Source organism: Podarcis bocagei, assembly GCF_964188305.1.
Source record: "Podarcis bocagei genome assembly, chromosome: 9".
Taxonomy (NCBI): Eukaryota; Metazoa; Chordata; class Lepidosauria; order Squamata; family Lacertidae; genus Podarcis; species Podarcis bocagei.
Genome location: NC_138134.1, coordinates 40,558,365 through 40,584,437, shown reverse-complemented (window position 1 = coordinate 40,584,437; position 26,073 = coordinate 40,558,365). Strand labels below are relative to the sequence as shown.

Genomic DNA, 26,073 nt, shown 5'->3' with positions numbered 1-26,073 from the left:
AGAAGAAGGTAGATTTGCTTGCCCTTTTTAAGAGCCGTTTGCCTGAGAGCAAAGAAGAGGCCTGCAATTTCAGCATTTGTTAAGGGGAGCCTTTTGAAACACAACTTTGTCCATGTTTACTAACTTTACTTTTTGTGCTCGACATTTGCCGTTCTGAAGAGAAACAGATTTTTGTTTTGCAAAGAAAGTGAGGGAGCAATGGAAAAGAAAACCACTGGATTAGTCAGCACATTAAAAAAAAATATCATTCCATGAATCACAGCTGGCAGACTCTGCTAAAAGGCTGAGAGAAATGAGCGGTGGCTGCAGCCATTCCTGCAAAGACAGACTGCCTTAACCGAAGTCCTTTTATGTTCTTAAAAACAGGCACAGGCAGCCACCATTAACAAGCCCAGTTAACTTGCTCCGTTGTTGCTTCTATAGGCATACTGTGGTTCAAAGCATTTTTAAATTTATTTTCAGAAATCCAAACAATGCTCATTGCACAGGCGACAGAATATGTAGTTCATTTCATTATAACTGGACCCACCCAATCACTATAGTGTGACAGGGATTTGGGGGAGAAACTCTTCCCAGCCTGTAAATCCCAAAAGAGAATTACACAATGTTCTATTGCAACAAATTTGATTGGTTGGATCCCTCAGTTTATTGACAAAGGCTCATTTATTTTTAATGCCTTTATTTCCATTAGCCCACAATTTCCCCCCTCCGTTCCTTTTGGGAAGGCTATATAAGTATGTTATATTTTATAAATGCAACAAATATATATACACACATACCAATCAATGTTCCTTTTCTATATCAAAACCAATCTTGTAAAAATGCTTTTCTAACTTAATGAAATTCTTAACCAAAAAAGTTATTTTAGTTCATGTCAAACCAGGTTTATTTTTTAAAAAAACACTATCTTGCATTAATATAAATGTTAACACTATGCACACAAAGACAACATATAAGCACATTCATCTACATTGCACAGATGAAATATTGCCTCTAGTTCTGCTGTAGTTTTCAGTCTTTATTTGGTCTTTCTATTTTGCTAGACAAAACAATTAAGTGATTTACCACCTATTCCCCAGCAGCCAATACATTTTCAGTTTATAAACACCAATATTACAGCTATACTACAGCAACACAACACTTCTGCCTTTTATTTCTGACATGCTTTTCACTGTATTTCATCAAAACTAACATTGCTGTTTAATGACAACTTTTCAAGCCACAATCATAAAAAGCTGCTCAGAGACACAGGAAAAAGCTCTCTCTTTCATCACAACAATTTAACCTGGCAATCGCCTTACCTGAAGCTACAGAGGTACAAGCAGCCCTTTCCTTTTAGTTCGATTTCCATTTGATGTGGGAATTAAAGTCCTAGCTATTTACACAGACATGTAACAGCAACAAACCAAGAGAACTTTCCAAGTTGGACGACATCAGAAGCGAGAAGGAGAAATCACAGAACATGTAAACAGCATCCCAGAACTTCCCTCCAAGGCCTGTTTCTGATTGGCAGCTGCATCGTGGCCAGTCTCAGAACTGGAATGCTGTCATTCAGGAAGTTAATGTTATTCCCTTTTCCCTTTCATTCTTTGTTTAAACAGGAAATGGTTCAGATGGAGTTGCAATTTGCTGCTTAAAACGGGAGGACGAACAGCACGTGAAACACAACAGTGTCCAAACTCTTTTTTAAAGAAAAAAGGAACTTAAAAAAAGAGAATTACCCAAGAAATAAAATGCTGTGCAGTTTAAATACAGTATATACATTCAGAACAATGCATATACATTTTGCTTAACTTGATTCTGGCGAGAAAGAATGTTGTTTTTAAAGGCAAGTCACACAGATTTTCAGTTTTACACAGGATAATCATTCTATAAGACCAAACTTTTATAGCTGTACTAGTCCCACAACTTGCTGCTAATATATACAGAAAGAGGGCAGATAAATCTCAGGCACATAAAAATGTGAGTCTGACACATTGGACTCTGAAATATTTCCCATATCTGGAAAAGAAATGTACTTCTTCAAGAAGCGTAGCAGTGGCCAAGGTTTTTGACAGCTGTGCCAAAAGTCAAGTCCAAAGGATTAGATAGTGATACTGCTATGTACACCACAATACAGATGCAGCCTCTCCACCCCTGGTGGCTTTGGGTCGTGCTGAGGGCAGACAGCAGTACAGCTCTGGAGAGTCAGTACAGTGGTACCTTGGGTTAAGTACTTAATTCGTTCCAGAGGTCCGTTCTTAACCTGAAACTGTTCTTAACCTGAAGCACCACTTTAGCTAATGGGGCCTCCCGCTGCTGCTGCGCCGCCGGAGCACGATTTCTGTTCTCACCCTGAAGCAAAGTTCTTAACCCGAGGTACTATTTCTGGGTTAGCAGAGTCTGTAACCTGAAGCGTATGTAACCCAAGATACCACTGTATAGGTCTGACAATACAATACAATAAAGTGAAATTGTACAGCAAACCTTTCATAAAGAGTAAACCAACAAATACACCACATATATTTACAATGGTGCATGTGAAGGTAGCTGCTGAGTTTCAAACCATCAGTGAGTTAGGAACTTCCCCCACATGTGACGACGAACTCCGGAGGATTGAGCGGAAGAGACCAATACCCTGTACAAATCTGGAGTCCCAAAGAAGGTTGGATGGTGCCTTTTACACCTCTTTCCAGCAACTCCTGCAACCAAGCTGGTGCCAAACGTGTTGCTCCCCTTCCTTTGGACGACATCAGTGAGAATGAATGCAGGTGATCTTGTCTGGTCAGCCCAGGACCTTCATACACACTGCCCAGGCTTGCACCCTGTAACCCAGCATTTTCACTTCACCCCTGGAGGCTTACTCCATTGTCTCTCGAGACAGATGGATGCCAACAGCAACAACAATGTGAATCACATATGTATGTACATGTGCAGCCAACTGAAATAATTTTCTCTCTCCGAGTGTGGTATATCACATGGTGACTCATGTGCGAAGCAAGATTATACGATCACAGTTCCTGAAATAGTTAAAACACACCAAGGTATCTTTGAACAACCAAACAATAGCCATTTGCAGAAATTTGATCGCAATAATATGCCTATGTTAACTGGATATATAATTCTGCACAGGTTCACAAAAATAAAGTAAAACTTTGGCATTTAAAAGGCGGCATTAGATTTTAATTTAATAAGCATCTATGCTGAATGTTTTCAGGTTACTGAACTTAATTGCCGGACCATTTCCCCTCACAAGGGAGCAGAGCTGTGCATGGAAAGCTCTGCCCCCCCCCCCCAACTTGCAGCACTTCTGACAGCCTTTTGTGTGGCCACAAGAGGGCAGCTCATAGCAAATCTGAGAAACCTCAGGGACTGATTTCTATAAAGCCCATAATCCGAGTGCAGACCCAGTGTGTTGGAGAATGAAGGAAGCACTGTCTGCCCCCAGTTGTGACCAGCCTCTCATGGGTTACTCTCTTTATATGCTGCTTAACAGCAGCATCCATTAGTGGAACCACCATGCCATGTTCAACTTAGCAAACAGCTTCTTGTTGACATTTTTCACATCAATGGAGGTGGTACACCACCACCACAATCTCTCAATGGTATGCAAACATTCTTCAGGATTTTCTATTGGGCATGTGCCAATCTTAGCAGTATGCCAGTAAGTTCTGGCAGAGCATACCACATGTTATCTTTCCATTCCTAGCAAATGTTTATATGTTGTACGCTGTTGGAGACTACACCTGAATGGAAGCTGCTTCTGATCTTCTTGCTTCAATTCTCTCCTGGTTCAAAGAGACCGTGGTGCAGGGAAGGGTGGGAAAGCACCCGGTCCTTCACTTGCCTGGCCTGCCTTTTCCTCCTCTTCCCCCAGCTCTGAAGCTTCCCCTGCCTCTGATTCCTGCCTCTTGGCTTGTACAGCTCCCCACAGATCACTGTCCTCGTCTCCTGAGTCAGACTCCAGCCCCCCTTCTCCTGGTGCACACTTGTCAGTGTCCTGCCAGCCCTCGACAAATACCTTATAGGGCAGGGGCAGGGAATGGCTGCTTACACCTATCATGCCTCATCCACCTGTTACAGGAGCCTTGATAAGGGAACAGCTGCCAGAAGTACTGTGAGGGGGGTTCTGGACTTTTGAGTCTAGGTCAGCAAACTTTTTCAGCAGGGGGCCGGTCCACTGTCCCTCAGACCTTGTGGGGGGCCGGACTATATTTTTGGGGGGAATAAATGAACGAAATCCTATGCCCCACAAATAACCCAGAGATGCATTTTAAATAAAAGGACACATTCTACTCATGTAAAAGCACGCTGATTCCTGGACCGTCCACAGGTCGGATTTATAAGGTGATTGGGCTGGATCCGGCCCCCAGGCCCTAGTTTGCCTACCCATGGTCTAGGTATATAAAATGGGTGGGTTGCTGGCTACTGCTGTCATTAGTTTTAAGACAGCTTTGGAAATTAAACAGCCTGTTGGTAAGCTTTATGCTCACTTAATTTTCTTTGACATGTTTTAAACTAATTGTTGAACTGTTAGTGCTGTACCAATATGCTAAAGTTTATTAAGTAGTAAGTTATTATTGTACTTATACTGTTATTTTTTGTACACCTCTTTGAGTACTTTTTTTTTTTAAAATGGAGCATATAAACAATGACTACACAGTTAATAAAAGACGAAATACTCTCCCTGTGCAAATTGATGGGGCTGGTGCCAACCTACAAAGCAGACCCCGGTAGTTCTGTTATTGTATGTTAACATTCAGTTCATAAAACTCCAAGGCCAGCTTCACAACAAAGTCCATTGTGTTGTTGACATTGGGTTGGATCCAGAGAACCTGAAGCAGAAGGAAGTTTGACATTTATTTCCAGTATCTTATTAAAATAATTAATTTTACTTTCCGTAAAGAAATTACTGAATACCATATATACTTAGTTTGGCCTGTAGCATGGCTGCTTAAAGCTGCAAGCCAATGCACACTTACTTGGGATCTAAATAGGATTTTCTGCAAGGAAACATGCATAAGGCTGTTCTGTACAAGTACGATCCATTGTTTCCCTATCGTATAATTGGTCCAGCGATGAGAACTGTAAAGCAGGTGGAGAAAGCTAAGTTTGCAGCCCCTTGAAACTCATTTTTGGCAGGTTGGTTGATACTCCTGAACAGTGTAGGATGAGACATTGGTAACTTAAGTGGCAGTGGGAAATTGTCCAAAAGGATGGAAGAAGTTTGTAGGAGAAGTTTGGGCTGTAGCTCAGTGGTAGTGCAACAGCTCTGCATGCAGAAGGTCCCACCTTCATGTGGGAGTTGGAACTTAACTGGTTAAGTTGTTCCCATGATGCCTCACCATTCTGACGTCAGCTGTAGAAGCTGGGAGGAGTTTTGGGAGGTTTGTAAATCAATTAGCGGGGGTCACGGCCAATAAAACAGCCCAGGTTATGGGTCATCATCGCTTGTAAAACTGTCACGGAAGATACTGCCGGGAGCTTTGATCTGCGATGTCGAGCAGGGGGCCGGCAGGAGGCGGAAGGACTTTGTGCCTGGTGTTAAGAGGCAAAGGAGCAGCTGCGGAGTTTGAAAGCAGCTGGCTGCAAACCGCAGAGAGTGCCTGTGTTGCGTGAAAAGCCAGAGGAGCTGAGAGCAGCAGGGAATCGTTTCTCCGGACGGGTGCTGGATGAGCTGGTGATCTTGTGAGTACAGCTTGGGGGCCCCTTGGGAGAACGGAAGAGGATGGCAGGCTGCCAGGTCTTGGAGGACTGTGGGAGGCTCACTTTAAGAAGTTGGGCAATCTGGCTGCTGATCTAAAGTCTACTGTTCTGGGTGCCAGGAAGCCAGAGGCCGTTCAGCGCTCCAGGGTGTTTGGGAGGCTGGAGGCGGAAAGCAAGGGCCGGGAGATGGCTGCTACAGAACAGAAAGACAAGATGGCGCTGACCACCTCCGTGGAAGCCAGTGCACAGCTGGGAAAGGCTGTGGGACCCCAGAGGGGGGCAAAGGGACTATTGGCACTTGGAAATGTCCTGCTGTGTTTGCTGTGAAGCTTCAGCAGGAGGCCAGAGCCCTGGAGAAGGAATACAAAAGCCTAAAGATGGCTGGAGCCCCTGTCCCTGATGCTTTAGCCAAAGGCAAGTTTGAAAAGTTTTCCACTGAACCTGCTGGAGCGAAGAGCAGCTTCAGGGGGGGCGAGGCTGGTGGGAGGCGCCGTTCCGGGAGGAGGAAGGCCAAGCCAGCTGGGAGCCCCGAGCAGTGTTTTTCCACTGGAGTTCGTCGTTGCTACGTGTGTAAAGCAGCGAGACATTTGCGTCGAGATTGCCCCCACCGGAGCAGAGAGACAAGACAGGATGTTGTCAAGGTCAAACTGCTGAATTCCCATGGGAACCAGTTGGGTTTCCATGGCAACTGGTCTGGAAAAACAACCAGGCGTGAGACTGAGGCTGGTGAACTTGCCAGGTGCCAGCAAGAGACTCGTGGGACAAGGCCAGAGCAGAGTGTTGTTATTGGCTCTGCTGCTAATTGCGATTTGATCCCAGAGACATCTGCTGGGAAGCTGCGGAAATGCAGGGCTGTTTTGACAGGGATGACTGTTAGGTTCACAGACGGAACACAAAAATCAGTCTGTGGTGTGGTGGCTAACGTGTTCTTTTCTTTCCAGGAGGAGCGAGAGATCTACGTTGTGCCGGGACTGAAGCGTTGTCTTTTATATGTATCAGCTCTAATGAAGCAGGGATACAATGCTCGTTTTGAAAATGACACCTGTTCCATTTTCAGAGGAGGGAGACAACGGGTCAACATGCAGAGGGAGAACAACGTCTTTGTTCTGGAGACACCTCTGGAGGGTTGTGGGAATGCTGGAAAAGCACGGGTGCAGTGTGCTAAGGTTCCCAGTCATGTGCAAAAGTTGCACAGGTGCACAAAAGGGTGTAAAATCACACAATGTGGGAGGTCCCAAGGATGCAGGGCATGCAAAGGTGCAAAGGTGCTTGGTTTTCCCGGGTTTGGGAGGGTAACCAAAGAGCCCTTTGAGCTGGTTCACACAGATCTGTCAGGACCCAAGAGGTCTGAGAGTCTGGGTGGGGCCAGGTATGTGCTGTCGCTGACAGGTGACCACAGCCAGGTTGGCTGGTGTTTCTCTCTCAAATCACAGGGGGAGGTGGCGCAACTGATCCAGGATTGGGTTGCGGAGGTGGAACGAAGTTTCTCCACCAGGGTGCAAAGGTTCAAGAGCGACCGAGGGTCACAGTTTACTGGGTCTGCTCTGGAGAAGTTTTTCAAGGAAAAGGAAATACGTCACCAGGTGACGGGTGCAAGGTCTCCTCAAGGGGAGGAGAGGGAGGCAGAGACTGATCCCGGTGACGGGGACAAGGTCCAGAATCAGGGTTCAGAGCAGGTTTGGGCATCTCCAAGGGTTATGAAAGGAGTGTCCAGGTGTGAGGCTTCATCTCCGGTAATGGAGAAAGCTCACGGAAGGATTGTCAAGTCAGAGGGGGAAACGTCTGACGGAGAAGACACAACTGCTGGCCCTAATGGGTCAGTAGGGTATCAGGTCACAGGTGCGTGGAAAAGTGTCGCACAGTGTGATTCTGGGAGTGTTGAAGGGGTTCAACAGGTGCCTGGGAAAGATGCCGGGAAGGGGCACAAGGCAAAGGGGAAGGTGTTGAACTCAGAGGGTCTTGTCAGAATGTGATGCAAGAGGGGGTGTGGGAGTTGGAACTTAACTGGTTAAGTTGTTCCCATGATGCCTCACCATTCTGACGTCAGCTGTAGAAGCTGGGAGGAGTTTTGGGAGGAGTTTGTCAGTCCCACTTTGAACTTTGTGGGGAAAAGACGTGGTCTTGGTATGGCTGCTAATAGCCCTGGAAATACCTGAGAAATGTTGGAAATAAATGCTGTATAGAGACAAACGGGACTCTGTGTGTTTGTCTGGGAGCTGAATCCAGCAGGTGACAGTTTACAACGCTGTGGGAAGCTCTGCTGAACCGTGACGGAAGAGCTGGAGTGGAAGCGTGCCGGGCAGCAATAAACCGCTAATCGAGGTTTGTAAATCAATTAGCGGGGGTCACGGCCAATAAAACAGCACACTTCAATCACTGGCATGTCCAGGAGGGACCGGGAGAGATTATTGTCTGAAATTCTGGAAAGTTATCATAGGCTGAGACAGACAAACCAGTGGTCTGGCTCAGCACAGCAGCTTTCTATGTCTCTATATTGCAAGGTTCCTCTACTGTGATGTTGGTCAATTACCCCTTCCACCAGTAGTTATCATATACAGTGGTACCTCGGGTTAAGTACTTAATTCGTTCCGGAGGTCTGTTCTTAACCTGAAATTGTACTTAACCTGAAGCACCACTTTAGCTAATGGGGCCTCCTGCTGCCACCGGTCCGCCGGAAGACGATTTCTGTTCTCATCCTGAAGCAAAGTTCTTAACCCGATGTAATATTTCTGGGTTAGCAGAGTCTGTAACCTGAAGCATATGTAACCTGAAGCATATGTAACCCGAGGTACCACTGTATACTCGAATATAAGCTGACCTGAATATAAGCCGAGGCACCTAATTTTAGGACAGAAAACTTATTGACTCGAGTATAAGCCAGTTCACCACACCACAAACCTGGTGGTGGCGGCAGTGGAGGAGGAAGAACAAGCAGCCTGAAAAGGCTACTTTCGGGCTGCTCGCTCCTCCTCCGCCACCGCCAACAGCGGAAAAGGCGGTGGAGGAGGAAGGAGCAGCCGTTCTTCCCTCCGCCGCCGCCTCTGCCGCTCGCAAGAGCAGGCACAGGAGCCCGTTTGGGAGAGGCACAGTGCAGCTCCTTTCTCGCCACTCTTCCCTCCGCAGCCACCCACCTCACTCGAGTATAAGCCGAGGCAGGCTTTTTCAGCATAAAAAATATGCTGAAAAAGTCAGCTTATATTCGAGTATATACGGTACCAATGCACCATCTTATGTTGCATTTGACCTTCCAAGGAGGCTTTTCAGGTGGGGCGGGGCTTCAGTGGGGAGAAGTGGATGGGATAGCATGTGGTTCTCTGGATCTGGTCCAATGTTTAAACTACATTGGATCCTTCAGAAATTTCTGTTCTGAGCAATCCTATGCATGTTTACTCACAAATGAATCCCATTTAGTCCCCAATGAGTAAGTATGTGTTGTAGTGCCTCTTTAAAGTGGCATGCTGCAACCTAGGAGTAATTGCTTAATTTATTTACAGAAAAGAAACTCGGACACCAGTTATTTCTGTTTGGTTATGGAAGTGGACAAGCCTAAATATAACAAACTACAAGACGGTGCAATTATGAGAAATAAATAATAAAGAGATTACACACAACATTAACTGGAATAAACTGCATCCTAATTGTATAGCTCATCTACACATTTCGTCTTACGGTGATTAGTATATAACAATACTTTCATTTTAAAATCTTAATGTGGAGGAGAGGGAAATGTAAGTTTTTGTATACTGCAAGAGTAAAACCGTACTAGAAAGCTGTGTATCAACAGGGGTTTTGCAAAATCTTAATCTGAACAGTGGGCAGGATTAGTTACTTGGCAACCCTGTATAAAGCCTGCCCTGAAGGGAACATTATAGCATACTTCCCTAATGCTTCTGATACCATGCTGTGTACACTGTACTTTAACCAGGCTTTGTCATAACATGTTTGCAAACTCTCTCTCTCCTCCCCCCACCCAACATTACCAGCTGTATACCCTACTACAGGACACAGTGGCTTGAATCAGTTATCACATGAAAACAGTTCCTTTTCAGGAAACAACCGAGAACATACTCTGCTAAAACTGGACATAGGTTACATTTTGGCACTGTATGAGCAGATCTGCATACGGCTGATTTTGGAGACCAGATCTACTTCTTCCAAACACCCAGCTCATGCAAGCCCAGGGCACATCCCTCACTCATCTTCCTTCGCTGCAAGCAAGGATTAGTTCAGTCCACCCAGTGAAGAAACAAGATGTTGCAGGGAAGCAGACAGCAGCACAACACAGCTTGTTTCAAGAAAGAATTGACTTCCACACTTTCCAATTCCTGCCTTAAACCAACAAGGACTGTGCTTCCACAGACACAAGGCTGTATATACAATTGGCATTTTGACTCAGCAGAAGTGTCTGCTGACAAAGGAGGAAAGGAGAGAAAAGACTTGCAGGGAAGGGGGAGCTACAGGGGTAGAGGAAATTGAGCAAAAATTCCCCTTGCCTCGTCTGTCTCTGCTGCTGCAACAGTGCTGTGAGGACAAATTAGATCCCACCCATACAGCACTGGCCCTGTGAGGGCAGCATGACCCCATCTTCCCCCCCCCCTTAAAGGGCACCAAATGCATCTTCTCCTGCGTAGCCCCTTAATACAATGGTACCTCAGGTTACAGACGCTTCAGGTTACAGATGCTTCAGGTTACAGACTCTGCTAACCCAGAAATAGTACCTCGGGTTAAGAACTTTGCTTCAGGATGAGAACAGAAATTGTGTGGTGGCGGCGCGGTGGCATCAGGAGGCCCCGTTAGCTAAAGTGGTGCTTCAGGTTAAGAACAGTTTCAGGTTAAGAACGGACCTCCAGAACGAATTAAGTTCTTAACCCAAGGTACCACTGTACCTGGATGGACCACTATCAGGGACTGGGTTACTCTGCTGAAAAATGCAGCAGAGTCCGGGAGAGACAGCATCATAGTTAATAGTGCAGACAGCACTCTCAATCCAGGGTGGGGAAACTTCAGGCTTAGCATTTAATTACATAGTGGTTGTAAGATATGAAAATTTTGCCACACATATGATATTGTGCTATTATTGGCGGCAGGGAATTGGGATTTGGAGACAGAGAGGATAGGGTGCCTATGTTCACCTGGTGAATTTATAGCACAACCATGACCTGAATTGGAGACTTCATGGTTCCACAGTGCTATGCATTTCCACTCAGAAGTAAGTCCCATTGAATATTGCTTAAGAGTAGACAGCTGACTGGCAGCATAAGAATAAGAGCTTTGCTGTACCAGACCAAAGGCCCATTATTTCAGCTTCCTGTTCTCAAAATGTACAACCAGATGCACAAGGAAGGCCCACAACCATGGGCAACAGCATTCTCCCCACTTATGCTCCCCAGCAACTGGTATTCATAGGTATACTGCCTCCAATATTGACTTGCAGCCATTGACAGTCTTATCCTCCACAAATTTCTCTAAACCCCCTTTAAAGCCATCCATGTTTGTGCCCATCGCTATACCATGTGGCAGCAAATTCCACAGCTTAACTACCCAGTGTGTGAAGATGTTGTTCCTTTCATCTTCCTATATTCAAGTTTCATTAGATGAGACCATTCATACTTTTATATAACTCACATCCCTCCTCTATTCCAGACTAAAAAGCCCAAAATGCTGTAAATTTTCATCACTGGGGAGCTGCTCTAGTTCCAAGGTCTCAGATCGCGATCTTTCCAAGGTTTGCTACCTTAAATGTTTTTACAGGACCTGGACTGTCCATATGCAGGACTTGCGCTAGAGTTACATCACTGAGCTGCAGTACCTCACAGGTTGCCGATTAAGCTAAGCCAATTACACTCCTGCACTCTATTACAACAGTTATTTGAATATTGGGTGGTGGTGGGGAAGGGAGTTAAGATGCAATATTAAGTGAGTCTGCATATTTGAAATGTTCACAACTGACTTCAGTTTCCTTCTAATAAATTCTACAATACGGTGAAAGAGCATAAAAGGATAGCTTTAGAACAATTATTAGCATGGTGCACCAACCGCTGTTTTCCCTTGAATTAATAAGAACGAAGCAGCACAGAGCTGTGGATTACAAACTGCTCATTATCTCAGAACTGCTGAAAATGTTCTACCAAACATATCAAAAGGAAGGAAACTATTCAACACTGACCTTTAGCATAGCTTATATCGTTGAATTTGACTCCTTAATTAAATAAATGGCGACAGCTGCCTCTAACAAGGCTCATTGTTTACTAATTATGTTGCCTCCAAGAAGCTGGCAACCTACCCGTCAGAAAACCAAAGAAAAGTATGGCATTCCTTTAAAAGTCCCAAACAGGCATTCCGCAGGCCTCCTCCACAGAATATCTAAACAGCTGCTTCAGTATGGCTGCTGACCAATAGTGTTATTTACCATGACAAAATGGGCAATGGTATTACGTAGCTACATTGGTTGGCATTCCTTTGTGATGAGTACAATGGAAAGTGCCACCCACACCAGGCATCTTGCGAATTAGTCTACAGTCACTATGGCCCATTTCTCACATAATAGTAAGCCATAGTTTAGGGGTGGGAAAGCTCATGATCCTTACTTCAGCATTACACCCAATCCACAGGTTATGGTTTGTTTTGCTGCAGTGAACGAGAATAAGCAAGCCAAGAACTATTGCGGTTTTTAGAGAAACAAACCGCAAACTGTAGTTTGGACATTATGCTAAGCCAGGGGTTGTTGTTTGTTTGTTCTCAGTGTAAGCAGGGAGGAGCAAAGTGGACAAGATCAGTACATTTGCAGTAAAATATTGACTTAATGTTTACTTTATGTGTGAAAGAGGCCAATAATGGAAGCAGTAAAGCTACAATCTTGCCAAGAGGGGGGAAAGCTAGGAAAGTGTTCTGTTAACAGCTTTTCTTTTTTCAGTCTATGTTACAATGCCATAGGCCATACTTAACAAGCATGCAAATTCAAAACAAAAACAAACCTGCTGTTACATCTGTTCAAATGCTACAATAGTCTGCCATATTTCTAGAGGATTAAGTTGTGAAGTGAATAATGTAACACCAGCCTGTTTTTTCCAGCAATCAGCAATGGAACTCCCTGAAGACAACCACACAAATGCCTTAATTCTCTACTTTTCAGAATCACTGACTTACTGTCGTAAAAAAAAATGTACAACATCTGCAATAAATTGCATTACAATTCATCTTTAACTGCAATAGAGCTATAGTGCATTTTTTTGCTGACATCCTAAGATTTTCCACTTACCAACACAATGGATACCATCCACTGCGAAAGAAACATTAGAAACCTGCACCTAACACATTAACTTACCAGTTTTCAAGTGAATTTAAGGGGAATGTGAATTGTAAAGGCCTATATAAAACATTGAAATTGATCTTCCTGACCACAAGAGAACTTCAGAAATGTAAACATACTTTTTAAATATTTCAGAAAAACAGAGAAAGAGAGAGAGGTATGCAAACTTAGATACTGAAATAACAATTGCAGACTTCTTTCTGCAGGGAGAAATAAAGATGTCTACTAAAAATGTTGGGATCTTTTGAAAAAGCTGCTGCTCAAGTCCACAATGCACAGTTATTTTAACAGCCTTTCATTCATTATGCTTTTGCTACGAGGGAGCCTTAATCTCCCACCTATCTCAAATGAACATGCATTAACAAGGAAGGTTCGCACACTTAAAGGGTTTATAAAAAGCAGGCAACCTGAGGCTTTGAAATAAACTATTTAACAATACTTCTAAAGTGGCATGGAACATGCTCTGTTGTGCTGCTAACTGGCAACCAAACCCATGCAGCAGGCAGAAAGGGGAGATGAATCCACCCTGTGTTTTTAACCAGGAAACATCCCATAATTTACTTTCTTGAAACCTCCTGTCAAGAGGCAGGTGATGATGGAGCATGTGGGAGGGGGGAAGGAAGAGAAAGACCAAGTTTATGCAGTATTACGCATAATGACAGCAACTTCAACTTGCATGTTGAAAAAGGCCAACATATCACCTCATAGTATATAAGACACAGTGCTTTTCAAGAAAAGCAGTTTACACATTTAGCTGATTGTCGTAAGTAATGCACCTCCAAGTGATGTACCAAAGGTTGAACCAGCTCAGAAACTAGAAAAATTCCGAATCTAATACACACAGTGATCAGGCTTAAGATGCACTATTGCATGCTTGCTCCTATCAGCCTCTTCCATATCATGCATGAACCTCCACAAACTGGTTTTAAATATGACAAGGGGCTACATTGGAATAGACATTAGATGTTCAGCCAAATGCACGAGGGCACAAACAGTGCAACTGACATAGTTCCATGCACAATGTGTCCCTACTCAAGGTTCCAGATTGCAAGGAAGGTTCTAAGCACATTCAGCTGAACATGCTTAGGAGTCCCTTCCAGTTCTAGGAGGGAAGGCCAAGGTTGGAACTAAGAACACTATAAGTCAGGGGTAGGCAACCTAAGGCCCGGGGGCCAGATGCAGCCCTATTGCCTTCTAAATCTGCCCTGTGGACGGTCCGGGAATCAGCGTGTTTTTACATGAGTAGAACGTGTCCTTTTATTTAAAATGCATCTCTGGGTTATTTGTGGGGCCGGCCTGGTGTTTTTACATGAGTAGAATGTGCTTTTATTTAAAATGCATCTCTGGGTTATTTGTGGGGCATAGGAATTTGTTCATATTCCCCCCCCAAAAAAAATTATAGTCCGGCCCCCCACATGGTCTGAAGGACGGTGGACCGGCCCATGGCTGAAAAAGGTTGCTGGCCCTTGCTATAAATATTTACATGTTTGGCTGAATGCCTGTCCAAGGGTCAGAGATCCCAGCTGAAAGAAAGCCCTGGTTAGTGTTAGATCACGGCCAACACCTGCACAAGACCCGATGGCTTGCTTCAGAAGGGGGAGGAAGAAGAAGAATTAATTCTAAGTAAACCAACACCTTTACTGCACATTTTCATGAGCTTTTATATCCAGGGGTGTAGAATGCGGGGGAGCCACAGTGGCGGTTGCCCCGGGCACAAAATTCTTAGGGGTTCAAAATTTCAACACCCAGTGCTGCTGCAATACAGCTGTGCACACTGTCTCTAGGCTCCACTGAAAACGGCTTATTCATGCAAACTAGAAAGTGACCTCTCCAGACAACGGAACAACTCTTTTCCTATCTCTGCAGCTGTGATCTCCTGGGTGATGCAGACACCGTTAGGCAGTTGAATGCAACCCATGCTACGCCACTGTTTATATCTCCTTTATTCGTATTGCAGCATCTGTTTGTGAATATACGTCAATAGACCATGTTCTCAATACTCCATGCTATCTTTTCAGCATTAAAATAACTTGTTGTGGACAGATGCAAGAGCGTTCTAATGTAAATTATTGGCATACGCATGTGGAGTGAGCAAGACTTTATCTGGAGCATGGTCATACTCCTCATAGTCAAACACTTTCCAAAAGGGCAACCTGACAACTCATTTGACTCTGCCCAGATAAACAAGATACTTTTCATTATATATAGGAGAGGCCAACTTGGATTTTCTTTTCTTTTTTAAAAAAGTTAGCTTTCTCCTAATTACTAAGCTTTAAACCTTTTTTTAAAAAAAAGAATATTTCATTTTTCAGCATGATTTTTATTTTTATTTTTTACAGATGCTTGAAAAATGCAACTTTTATGGTTCCATTTGCGCCCTGGTACAAATGTCAGCAGACAAGTGCTTTTCTGTAAAATAAAAACACACTTTATGCTTAGTGATGTTGGTTCATTTCCAAGGACAAGCTGCAACAGATAACAGCAAAAGAGCCTCTGTTACCATCCTTAATTTATTCCAACAGTGCTTGGTCTGCAGCCAGTTGACTTCAATGGATTCTTCCTACTGACTTCCTTGGATTCTGGAGCAGACTCACAAGTACAATTCTTTTAGCTTAGATGCAGCCAGGTATTCAGTACATATGTATAATCACTGCTACCCAAGAGAACTGTGGATCATAAAATCAAAGAACTAAAAGGGATCAAAGGCACACATAATCTAATCCTCTGCCTAAAAGGAGGATTATCTACCAAGCAACCCCTCACAAATCAACCCATACAATCTGGATCACATAAATGTTAAGAGGAAGGAGCATGTGCAATGCAGAAAGGGAGTTACAAAGCAGCAAAGAAGGTGGGGTGCATCATTTATTCTGCAACTCTCTGATCCTATCTTTTTTTATTACTGCTGTAGAACAAATCCAAATGGCTCAGTCACATGCTGCAGGTGAAGATGTAACAACAACAACAACAACAACAACAACAACAACAACACACTGCACACAGTCTCTAATCATTGTCTGTGATCAGCCATATCCCAAGCAGAAGCAAAATCCCCCCAAAATAAATTATTTGGCAAAATACATTGCCCTATTTCTTGGTAGAAGAACGTTCTGGTGCTCCAGAGAAGAGGTGCCATCTTTTTTTTGGCCAGTGGGCACATTTGGAGTTTTGATAAAGTGACAAAGGCTCTAGTCACAAAATGGCTGCCATGGATAGTGGTGTAAAACAAAAAGGTGGCCATAAAATGAGGCAGAACCACAAAATGGCATGCGTTTGCTCCCCAGTAGCCCCCATGAATTGGAGACAGGGAGGCATCAACATTGGCCCCCGCCATATTTATTCACAGAAGGAAAGTCTGTGTAAAGGAAAGGGAAAAAAGAGCAAAACATTCCACATATACAGTATGTGTATTTTAAGTAAGTGTGACTGAGGAGATACAACCTAGCACCTCCCAAATACATATATCTAGAAATCAGGATTTTTCTTGGAATAATACACTACCAAGTAGCTTAAAACATAGAGCAAATTTGCTTTTCAAAATTGTATTCTATTCCAACTCTGATTTCACTTCAGCCAACTTACCTTCACCTGTGTAATTTCTGTGATTATATTTTGACTGGTGAGTTAATCTCTCTGATACAACCTTGTTTTGCTGTCCAAAACCCAGCTAGCATTTTAGAAATCAAGTTAGAACAAGTTTAATGTGGGAGCTAAGATTAAATAATGCTGCTATGAACTGAATGTTGCTTTAGAGGAAATTGGACACAAATTATTTTGCCAGTTTTCTAGCCCTTACAAAACTGAACGACAGAAAGGTGACTGATGAGTTTATAAAGAATTACTTTTTTAAAAGAACAGCCTTAGAACAAAAGCATAACATAAACAGGGGGTTTATAAGTACAGCAAGTGCCTGTTTTGCAACATTCATAGACACCACAAGGCCAGAGCTAAATCCAGGACATTAAACAAACGACAGATGCATCCATCCACACATTTAACTTCACAATCTTAAGAATGTTTACTCATAAATAAACACCAGGCCAAAATGAATTGCTCCTTAGTAAGTATGCTTAGGACTACAACCATTTAGGCAATGATTCTGCACACATTCAAGCAGTTAGTATCATGCTGAGGAAATTTTCTGTGGAACTGCAGCCTGAAGGCAAAGGGCTCCTGGAACATCTGCACAAACAGCATGGGGCAGATTTACTTGAAGCATGAGGAACTTTTTTCCAGCTTGAGAGCCACATTTCCTCACAATCTTCAGGAGGCCACATGTCAGTGGTGGACAGGGCCAGAGGGAAGACTGAGACAGCAATGAACATGACCCTTTAAAGTAGGCCATGCAAAAAGCCAGAGGTTTACACACATACACAATCCATCTAGGCAAGCAAGAGGCGGTATCACAGTTCAAGGACACATTCCAGCTATATAAAATTACTGGGAAGGGACATGGAGCAAGTCCGGTGTGGGTTGTGGTCTGGGAAAAGGGGGTGTGACCTGGGAAGTGGTCTGAAGAAAGTCCTGAGGATCTGGAAGAGCAGCATCGAAAACTGCCTTTGGCCTGAGTTTTCCCTGCCATGCATTACACATACTGTAGTTCTGTTTTAGATTAATGTCTAGCGGTTACTCATGGCCTGCTTCCTTGCCAGTTGACTCTTCACTTATTACTGATAGTGGCATGAGTCACTGACCACCTGATACTTACAGGTAGCTCCTGGATTGTACCTTTTTGTAGCACAGATTCTTGACTTTGTTTCCTCAAGGCATGCCACTAATAACCCAGATAATAGTCTGGATAGAACATGATTCCACTGCTGAAAGTAAACTGTGCGGGTAGAAGGCTTATTAATTAAAACTGTTTGTTTGCTGAAGTTGCATTTGCCCTTCTACAATACAGAGCCCAAAATGCTCCAAATGCAGCTGTTTAATTAGGCAACAAGAGCATAAAATAGATTCTGTCCTTGATCCACCATAAACAGAAAAGATCCCAAGTCAGTCTTCTTGCCAGTGAATGGACATCTCTCTCTCTCTCTCTCTCTCTCTCTCTCTCTCTGTGTGTGTGTGTGTAGAAATATGTCAATCTGTTTACAAGTCTGCAATCCATAGAATGAATTTCTGCAACTACGCTGCTCCAGCTTAATAAGAATCCACAACTGTATAACTATCAGTGAAGGTTTCTTAAATACGTCTGAGGGTATCAGACAAGGAAGTTCCCTGCCAAAGAGGTGAGGAAAGAAAATACAGTAACACCTTTTTGGTATGGAATAGTCTACCACTGTTCAAACACAGAAACTACTGATAATTCTGGGAAGTCAGCAAAGTTAGCAGTCCAAAGTCAACAGAGTGTAAACCTTGAAGTATGCCAAATTGCAAAGTAGATGACCCTTCAGTGTTCCCTCTCCTTTTATGTGTGGCTTGGCTCAGGCATACAGTTACATAGAAAGCTTACACAAATACACCAATGGCACCTCTAGCTCATTACTCTCTATACCAAGTGGCAGTGGCTCTGCAAGGTTTCAGACAGGGGAGATTCCTAGCCCGACCTGCATCCCTGGGACTGAACCTGAAATTCTCTGCATGCAAAACATGTATCACTAAGTGTTCTCCTGCTAAGTTTAGGAGGAATACTTATTTCACATAAGATCCACATTCTGGTCTTAAAACAGAGAAATAGTTAAGGACAAAAATCTTTGGTGAAAAACTTAGCAATGTTGACTACCAGAGATACATTGGATGTGCCTTAAGTTAATGTTCAGAATTCTAAAGAACTAAAGGGAATGTTCAAGTGTACAGTAGACTACACCAACCAGGAAGAAAAAATGTATTGGAATATGATCCTTTCACTGAACCATGAGTGACTACATCTGACTCACCATGAGATAAGATTATATGTGGTTCCAGAATGTTCTTCCACAAAGACCCAATAACGTTCCTCCCCCTTTCTTTAGTAGGCAACTGGGAAGGATATTCCCTGACCCAGACATCATAACCTTCGGTTGCTTGCAACACCACAGTTGAATACTGAGCCCATCCACAAGACTTCTGCATATCTATTACAGCAGCCTTCCCCAAATGGAGCCTCCAGATATTTTGGACTACAACTCCCATTACGCCTGACCATTCTGCTTGAAGCTGTTGTCTGTCTAAAACATCTGGAGGGCACCACAGGGAAGGCAGTGTTTGCAAACCAATCCCTAGGTCAAACCGCTGCGTACACTGAGAAATGGGGTGGGGGAACCCCAAATGCACATATTCCAGACAGTGCGCCTGCACTCCCTTTTTGACAGAGTCCAAACTGTATGCTGCTGGGGCACAGCTATGGTGCAACGTAACAGCCCATGTCTTGACTGGATTTGAGGGCCAGGCCCACATGAGCACCAGTGTGTTCTGCACTGAACGTCCACAGGTGTCAAAGGAGCTTAAATGCACATTCAGAAACAGGAGGGCAGAATCAGAAAGGATGCTTGATCCTGTCACCAGAGACACCTTGACTGTCCCCCAATCCCTTGCCATGTCACATTGCAATCCCTTCAGTTTCCAGAGAGAGAGACTTAAGCATGTGGAGTTGCTTGTCGGGAAAGGCAACCAGAGACAATAAAAAACCCCTAAAAGCGGGCATCGAAGTAAAATCTGCAGCTCTTTGAAGTGCATGAACCTATCTCCTGAATATATATATATATATATATATAGGCGCTGAATTCTCCCCCCACCCCTCCAGCACGTGCCTCCCTTCCCCACTTGGGACCCCTGCCCCGGGATTCGCCTGCCGGGCTCCCTCGGCGCACCTCTCCCTGCCCTCTCGCGCCTACCTGTTGCTGGGTTCAAGCTGGGTCTCCTGTGCCTTCTGCCGAGCTCTTTCAGCTCCTCCTCTTCTTCTTCCAGCCTCCAGGCTTCAGCCATCGACGACAGGAGGAAGAGGACCCCTTTCTTAGGCTTCCCTCTGTTCCTCCATGGCGTGGCTTGGAGCTGCCCTTTCGCCTGCACCTGCCGCTCGCGCCGCCCGCAGCCTGGAGAGGAGGCAAAGCGTCCCTCCTGCGCCGCCGCCGCTTCTTGCTTTCGCCCTTCCTCGAAAGTTTCAAGCGCGCTCTCGGGGAGGCTGCGAAGGCCTCGCTCTCTTTCTGGTCTCGGCTGGGGAATGGCAGGAGCTGGGAGGGCGCTCGCCAAGAGAGGCTCTCCCAGCTGTGGCGGCCGGGAGAGAAAGAGAAAGGCAGAGGGAAGCAGGAGAAGGTGGCGTTTCCCTGCCCATTCACAACATTCCGGTATCAACAGGAAACTGGGCTGCTGCCTGACACTAAAACAAAAGGCGAAGAGGGGGAGGTACCTGGAGCAGCGAGCAGCAATCAGAGCGGCGGAATGCGAGGGGAGAGCGGCCTCGTGGCTGAGGTGGGCAGGGAGGGAAAGAGGCAGCGAGAGGTGGTCTCTGAAGCGCATCACCCCCCCCCCCAGTTAATGGTATAATCTGGGACCCCTTTTCCCCTCTCTTCTGGATTCTGGCAAGGCGCGCTGCCTAAAGGCATTTCAGAAAGCTCCTCCCAACGCAAAAACAACAGCACTCCTCAGCAGAGATTGAAGAAGAAAAACAAGGCCTTGCCATGGTGAATGGCTCCTGTCTTGAGAGGCTCTCAGTGGCATTATTATTGTAATTACTATTATTAATAATAATAATAATCACATTTTTATACTGCCCTTCATCTGAAGATTGCAAGGGTTGTTTACAGCAGTAGGGAGTAGAACGACTGGCTTTCGATGCAGGTTCAATCCTTGGCAGGTATGACTGGGAGTGTTCCCTGGCTGAAAACCTATAGAGCAGCTGCTGGACCGTGTAGACAGTACTGAGGTAGATGGACCTATGTTCTTTTGTCTGTTATAAGAACATAAGAAGAGCCGCAGGATCAGGCCAATGGTCCATCTAGTTCAGGACCCAGTTCTCCCAGTGACCAACCAGATGCCCATGGGAAGTCCACAAGCAGGAATTTCCCTGTTTTGGAATCATGGCGTCATATCAACATCTGTGCTGTTTACATTTACACCAAAAGCCGCCTCTGCCAACACGCCAATGCTCAATAACCCTCAGTTATTGTTTTTAAGGAGGTTACAGAAGGGTATGATTTGGCTATAATGTGGTTAAGCCAGGCATAATAGGCTTCAGGATTTCATGGGATGGTCACCTAGCACTCTTTCCATCACATGTTTCAAGTGTTGTGCCCTGGATTTAATACTCAAGAGATGTTAACCAGAACCCTCCAAAGTTAATTAACGTAGTTTTCCATAAGATGTACAGCACCAGTGGCATCTTGCTTGCCACTATGTTAGTACAACCCATGTTGATGTACCCACAAAAGCGCACCACTCCAGCCTCAGGATCTTTTGGAATGCTAAGATATGTGTAACACTGCAAGAAAAAACTGGAATGTAATTCTTAAACTGCAAAGCGCAGAACCTAGAAATACTGATGGTGCCCTAGAGGCTTTGTGCCCTAGAAGGTTCTTTGTGCCATCACACCAGTTCTAGCTTATTCCAACAATATATACTTCCTTCCAATGAGGCTTCATATCCCTTTTACCACTTTCTCTCCAGTATCCAGAGCAGGGAGAGGCAGACTTCAGGCTTGTGGAATTTGCTTTTTGTTTTATTAGACCCCGAAGAGCTGCCAACTACAGCCAGGTTTGAAAAAACATACACTTAGAATTAAAGAGCATGGTGGCTTCTGAGTGCAGAGATTGATATATATACAGTATTTTAAGTACCTGAACTGAACTGAGTCCCTTTCACAGAAAAAGTAGCTCCTTGTTACACCAAACTGTCTTTATTAGGTGGTGGGATACTCATTTAGTTGTTGCTATTAAATATTTGGGAGTCATAAATCCTTGCCAAACTACTTTCACTCACCCAGAAAACTACCAGTAGACAAGTTCTCTGCCTACCCCTGATCTACAGTATGGCAGTCACCATTTCAAAGCAGGAGAGGTGGCTATCATGCAACTCATTAACACTGTGAAGTTCTGCCAGTGGTAAATGAGTAAGCAAAGCCCTGCAGCCCACACAATAGCTGCAAGAAAGACAAAGGAAAAAGCAGCCCATGGTTAACATGGTATAGGTATTTGCTGCTGTATTGGTCCCAGTGAACAGTAAATACAAATTAAGTAGACTGATATATTTTCCTTGGGATAATGTTGATGAGATTACAATCCTCATGAACTGAGGAAAAACACTTATATTAGTTGTTATGTGTTAATAAAATGGAAATGTTTAAGGAGCCACTGTTTCTTTGCAAAGGAGGAAGATAGGGAGAGAACCAGAAGAGGTGGAGACCCTACAACTTTTCTCCCAGCAGAGGAGCAACTGTGACAGCAGAGACGCCTTCTGAACCAAAGTAAGATACCTTTCAGTTTAGGTGCCAAGTAGTTGTACAATTTTTTGCAAGGGAGCAGGATGGGGAGAAAACCAGAGCAACTTGGCAATGTCTCCATTACCTCATTGGCCATATCCCTGTGACCTGGCAGCTCTACCAAGTCTAGTAGGCAGCAGCTGCCACTGGGTGAAAACAGTATTTTTGAGAGGGTGGCAAGTCGCCTTTCAGGTTGCTACAGTCTAGCATTCCTGATCTTTGTAAGAGGCTCATCAAGAAATGAAATTTTGATAACAGTAGTATTTTCTGAGATATTCTCCAGAGCCATTCAGTGATAACAAGAAGTTACCAGGAAATGCAAACAGAAGCTTATGTATCATTCTTCTATACATCCACATATCTTGCTTCCATTACCATTTGTCTTGGCAAAGTGAGATTTACTGTTGTGGGTACCTGCACACACCTACAAAATAACATACAAAGAAAATCAGAAAAGGCTCAGGAAACACAGCAAAATAAATCCCAGCCTCACCACTTGCTCCACAACTAGCACAGAAGCTGCCAACACCCAGAGACTCATAGATTTGCAAAACAAATTTGTAGAAGTTTAGTCTACATTCCTAAGATAAAACTAATGAACACAATGATTCTATCACCCATAAAAATTCCAAGAGCTTGCGATTACCTAAGCATTAAGGTTTTGTTTACTTTGGTTTTCATTTAGTAGAGTTAAAAGATTCAGAATGCCATAATGACGTTCACTTAATTACGTAGCATGCAGATATGTCTCTTGTTCTTCTTGGAAGTAATTACAGGTCAAGGCAGTCAAAATTTCACTGGGAATGCAGCTTGCAGGGTGGATAGCCTTTTCTCTTTAGCTTGCAGGGAGAATAACCTTGTCTCTTCATTCCCCCACTGCAGTGGAACTGAGATCCCGCCATAGCAAGTGCTAGGAGCCTTGTGGGAGGGGAGAAATCCCAAAGATTCCAGCAGTGGGGCGGGAAAGCAGTCTCCATTCTGATCTCTCTTCTGACCCAGCCTTACATTATCTGCCCCCTGCACAGCGTGCAAAAGGTGAAGCGGGCCATGTTCACCTATTTTCCTCTGATGGACCTGAAGTCCTGTCTCCTGCTTCCCCGCCCAGTGGTCTATAGAGATTATTTTTTATTTTATTCGTTCTTACATTTGTATTCCACCTTTTCTCCAAAAAGCTCAAGGAGGCTTACATATCTCGTTCTCGCCTCATTTTATTCTCACAACAACCCTATCAGGTTAGGCTGAGAAACAGTGAGCATCATGGCTAAGTTGGGATTTGAACTCAGCTCTCCCAGGCCCTAGTCCAACACTCTAACCACTACACTATACTGACTGAGAGCCACTGGAAACTTCTGCTGTTTGATTCAAACATAATTCTAAGACAAACTGTGGCTTAGTGTGAATGCACACTAAGGGCTCCCAGAGAGGAGATTGCAGCTGCTATGCTCCTCCCTCAGTCCTTTGGCTGCTATTTGCCAAGCTATGGTTTGGCTTAGCATGTTCTCTGAACTCGGGCTAATGGTTTGTCTGGACGAGGCATTTTGTCTGAAAGTTTGTCTGGAGGAGACAATTATAAGCGTTGTTGTTGTTGTTTAGTCGTTTAGTCATGTCCGACTCTTCGTGACCCCATGGACCAGAACACGCCAGGCACTCCTGTCTTCAATTATAAGCATACTATGTAAAATTGCTAGATACAATAGAACAGATTTAGCATAACCAAATCCTAAGTGAAAGGCCATTACATTTTGCAAGCTGTAACATTAAACTAGAGTTCTTTTAGGGAGTTGCATGTTTCTGTGATGATTCTAAGATCTAGAAAGACTGCAAATCAAGAACCTTGAATTTTAGCTGTCACTCTGGCAGATGTGTGTCTCTGCCAAATGAAAGTTATGTGAAGACATATCTGTAAGCGTCCCCAATTTTAAAAGTTTTAAGATAGAAGATTGAAAGTCTATGTGGGTCTGAATGCTTTGCAACCTTTGCTTTGTGTTTGAAAGCAGTAGTGTGTTTGTTTAAAGTATGTATGTATCATTTGTCGTGCCAGCATCTCTAGGCATGTAGAATAACAGTATCAAATATTACAGTAAAAAAGCAATGTGCAATAAAACTAAAATCTAAATATAACAAGTAATCCAAATACATTGACACTCATAATAGCAGGGTTTCCCACAGACATCTGGTTGGACACCGTGATAACAGGATGCTGGACTAGCATGGACCATTGGCCTGATCCAGCAGATTATTTTTATGTTCTTATGAGGAACTAGCAAAGGCCTTCAGCATGTGCCAACACTATAATTGCATTGGTCTGCTACTTGTTTGTCGGGGAGGTCATTCCAGACTATGGGTGCCACCACAGAGAAGGCACTCTTCCTAGTTGTTGCTAGATGGACATATGCAGGTTGCAGCACAACCAGGCAGGCCTCTGAAGATGACCTGAGTGTTATGCCTGGTGACACAAGTTCAAGCACTCCAGCACAAAACAGAATTTCTTAACGCTAACACAAACTGGACAGGAAAACTAGTACATTGAAATCACCAAAACTGCTAAATGGTCTTTCCAATATATGGAAAAAGAATTATTGGGTTATGTTGTGTATATTACAATAAATCAACATAAATTTTATTTTCATTGTGCTCAGCAACAAAAATTGAGCTCAGTTTTCCAGTAGACGGAAAAATTGAAATACAGAAATGAACTGAAGATAGTCCCAGATTTTGAATGATGCCAGAGATTGTCAATCATAAAAGCCATAGAAATCTCCAAAGTGACACAAAAGAACTGATCACAGAGATTGTCAAAGTTGCTCTTTCCCATTTATAATTGTCACAGAACCTTGTGCTTCTGTCTTCATAGACTATTTTCTTTGTCTGAACCCGTAGCAGTAATGCAAATAAATTCTATTTACATTATTACAGGAGTTAGCTAAGACAGAGAGTTAAAACAGAATTTGTTTATTCTGGTTTTGATCCTTCGACCAACCTTTGCGCTTAAGAATTTCTACGTAGTACTTCAGATAGGAATTGTTAGTTCAGGTGTCTCTTAAAGCTACAACGGCGTTCAAATGCAGAAAACAAGAGAAAAGAATAATAAAATAAAGCCCTGAATAAAAAGAGAACATTGGAAAGGGATGAATATAAAAACCACAAGGAGTGGCTTGCTGACTGCGTGGTTGGTTTGTAGAGTGGCTGTTGTTTGTAGAGCAGGGGCTACCAATTCTAGTCCTACTGCAGGAAAGTAACAGAAGAAGTAGATGAGCCAGCCAAAAAAGGGCAGGCGATTCCATGGGAGAAACTGGCATAGAGCTGGAAGAGAAACCCTGAAGAGCCACTGCTACTCAGCAAGGACATTACTGATCTAGATGGACCAGTTGTCTGACTCAGTATATGGCAGCTTCCTATGTTGCTTGAGGTACAGGTGGCCTCAGTGGTGCAGAGTGCCTTCCATCAGCTTCTGCTAGTGACCCCAGCTGTGCCCTGTCTGGACAGCCTAATTTCTGTTGCCTATGCTCTAGTAACCTCTAGGTTAGATTACTACAACATGTTAAACTTGGGGGCTGCCTCTGAAGACTGTTCGGAAACTTCATCCAGTTCAGAATTCAGCAGCCAGGTTGCTCATCGGGGAAGATGGTTTGAGGATATAACACCAGTCCTGGCCCAACTCCAGTGGCTGCCAATTAGTTTCCGGGCT

The 26,073-nt window shown here is 44.0% G+C and overlaps 1 protein-coding gene across 5 annotated transcripts in view; it reads right to left on the bottom strand.

Annotated features, from left to right (window-relative positions):
• SH3D19 (SH3 domain containing 19) overlaps positions 1 to 20,467 on the bottom strand; it is a 65,033-nt gene extending 44,566 nt beyond the window's left edge. Inside the window, exon 1 of one of the 5 annotated variants that reach the window (XM_081208324.1) lies at positions 19,807 to 20,467. In XM_081208324.1, the coding sequence (XP_081064450.1) occupies positions 19,807 to 20,428 (622 nt within the window). In that variant the 5' untranslated portion in view covers positions 20,429 to 20,467. Of the gene's footprint in view, positions 1 to 1,301; positions 1,553 to 19,806 lie in introns of those variants that run through there. The other 4 variants (XM_081208323.1, XM_081208322.1, XM_081208326.1 and 1 more) reach the window with 4 other exon arrangements.
• Positions 20,468 to 26,073: the final 5,606 nt, after the last annotated feature.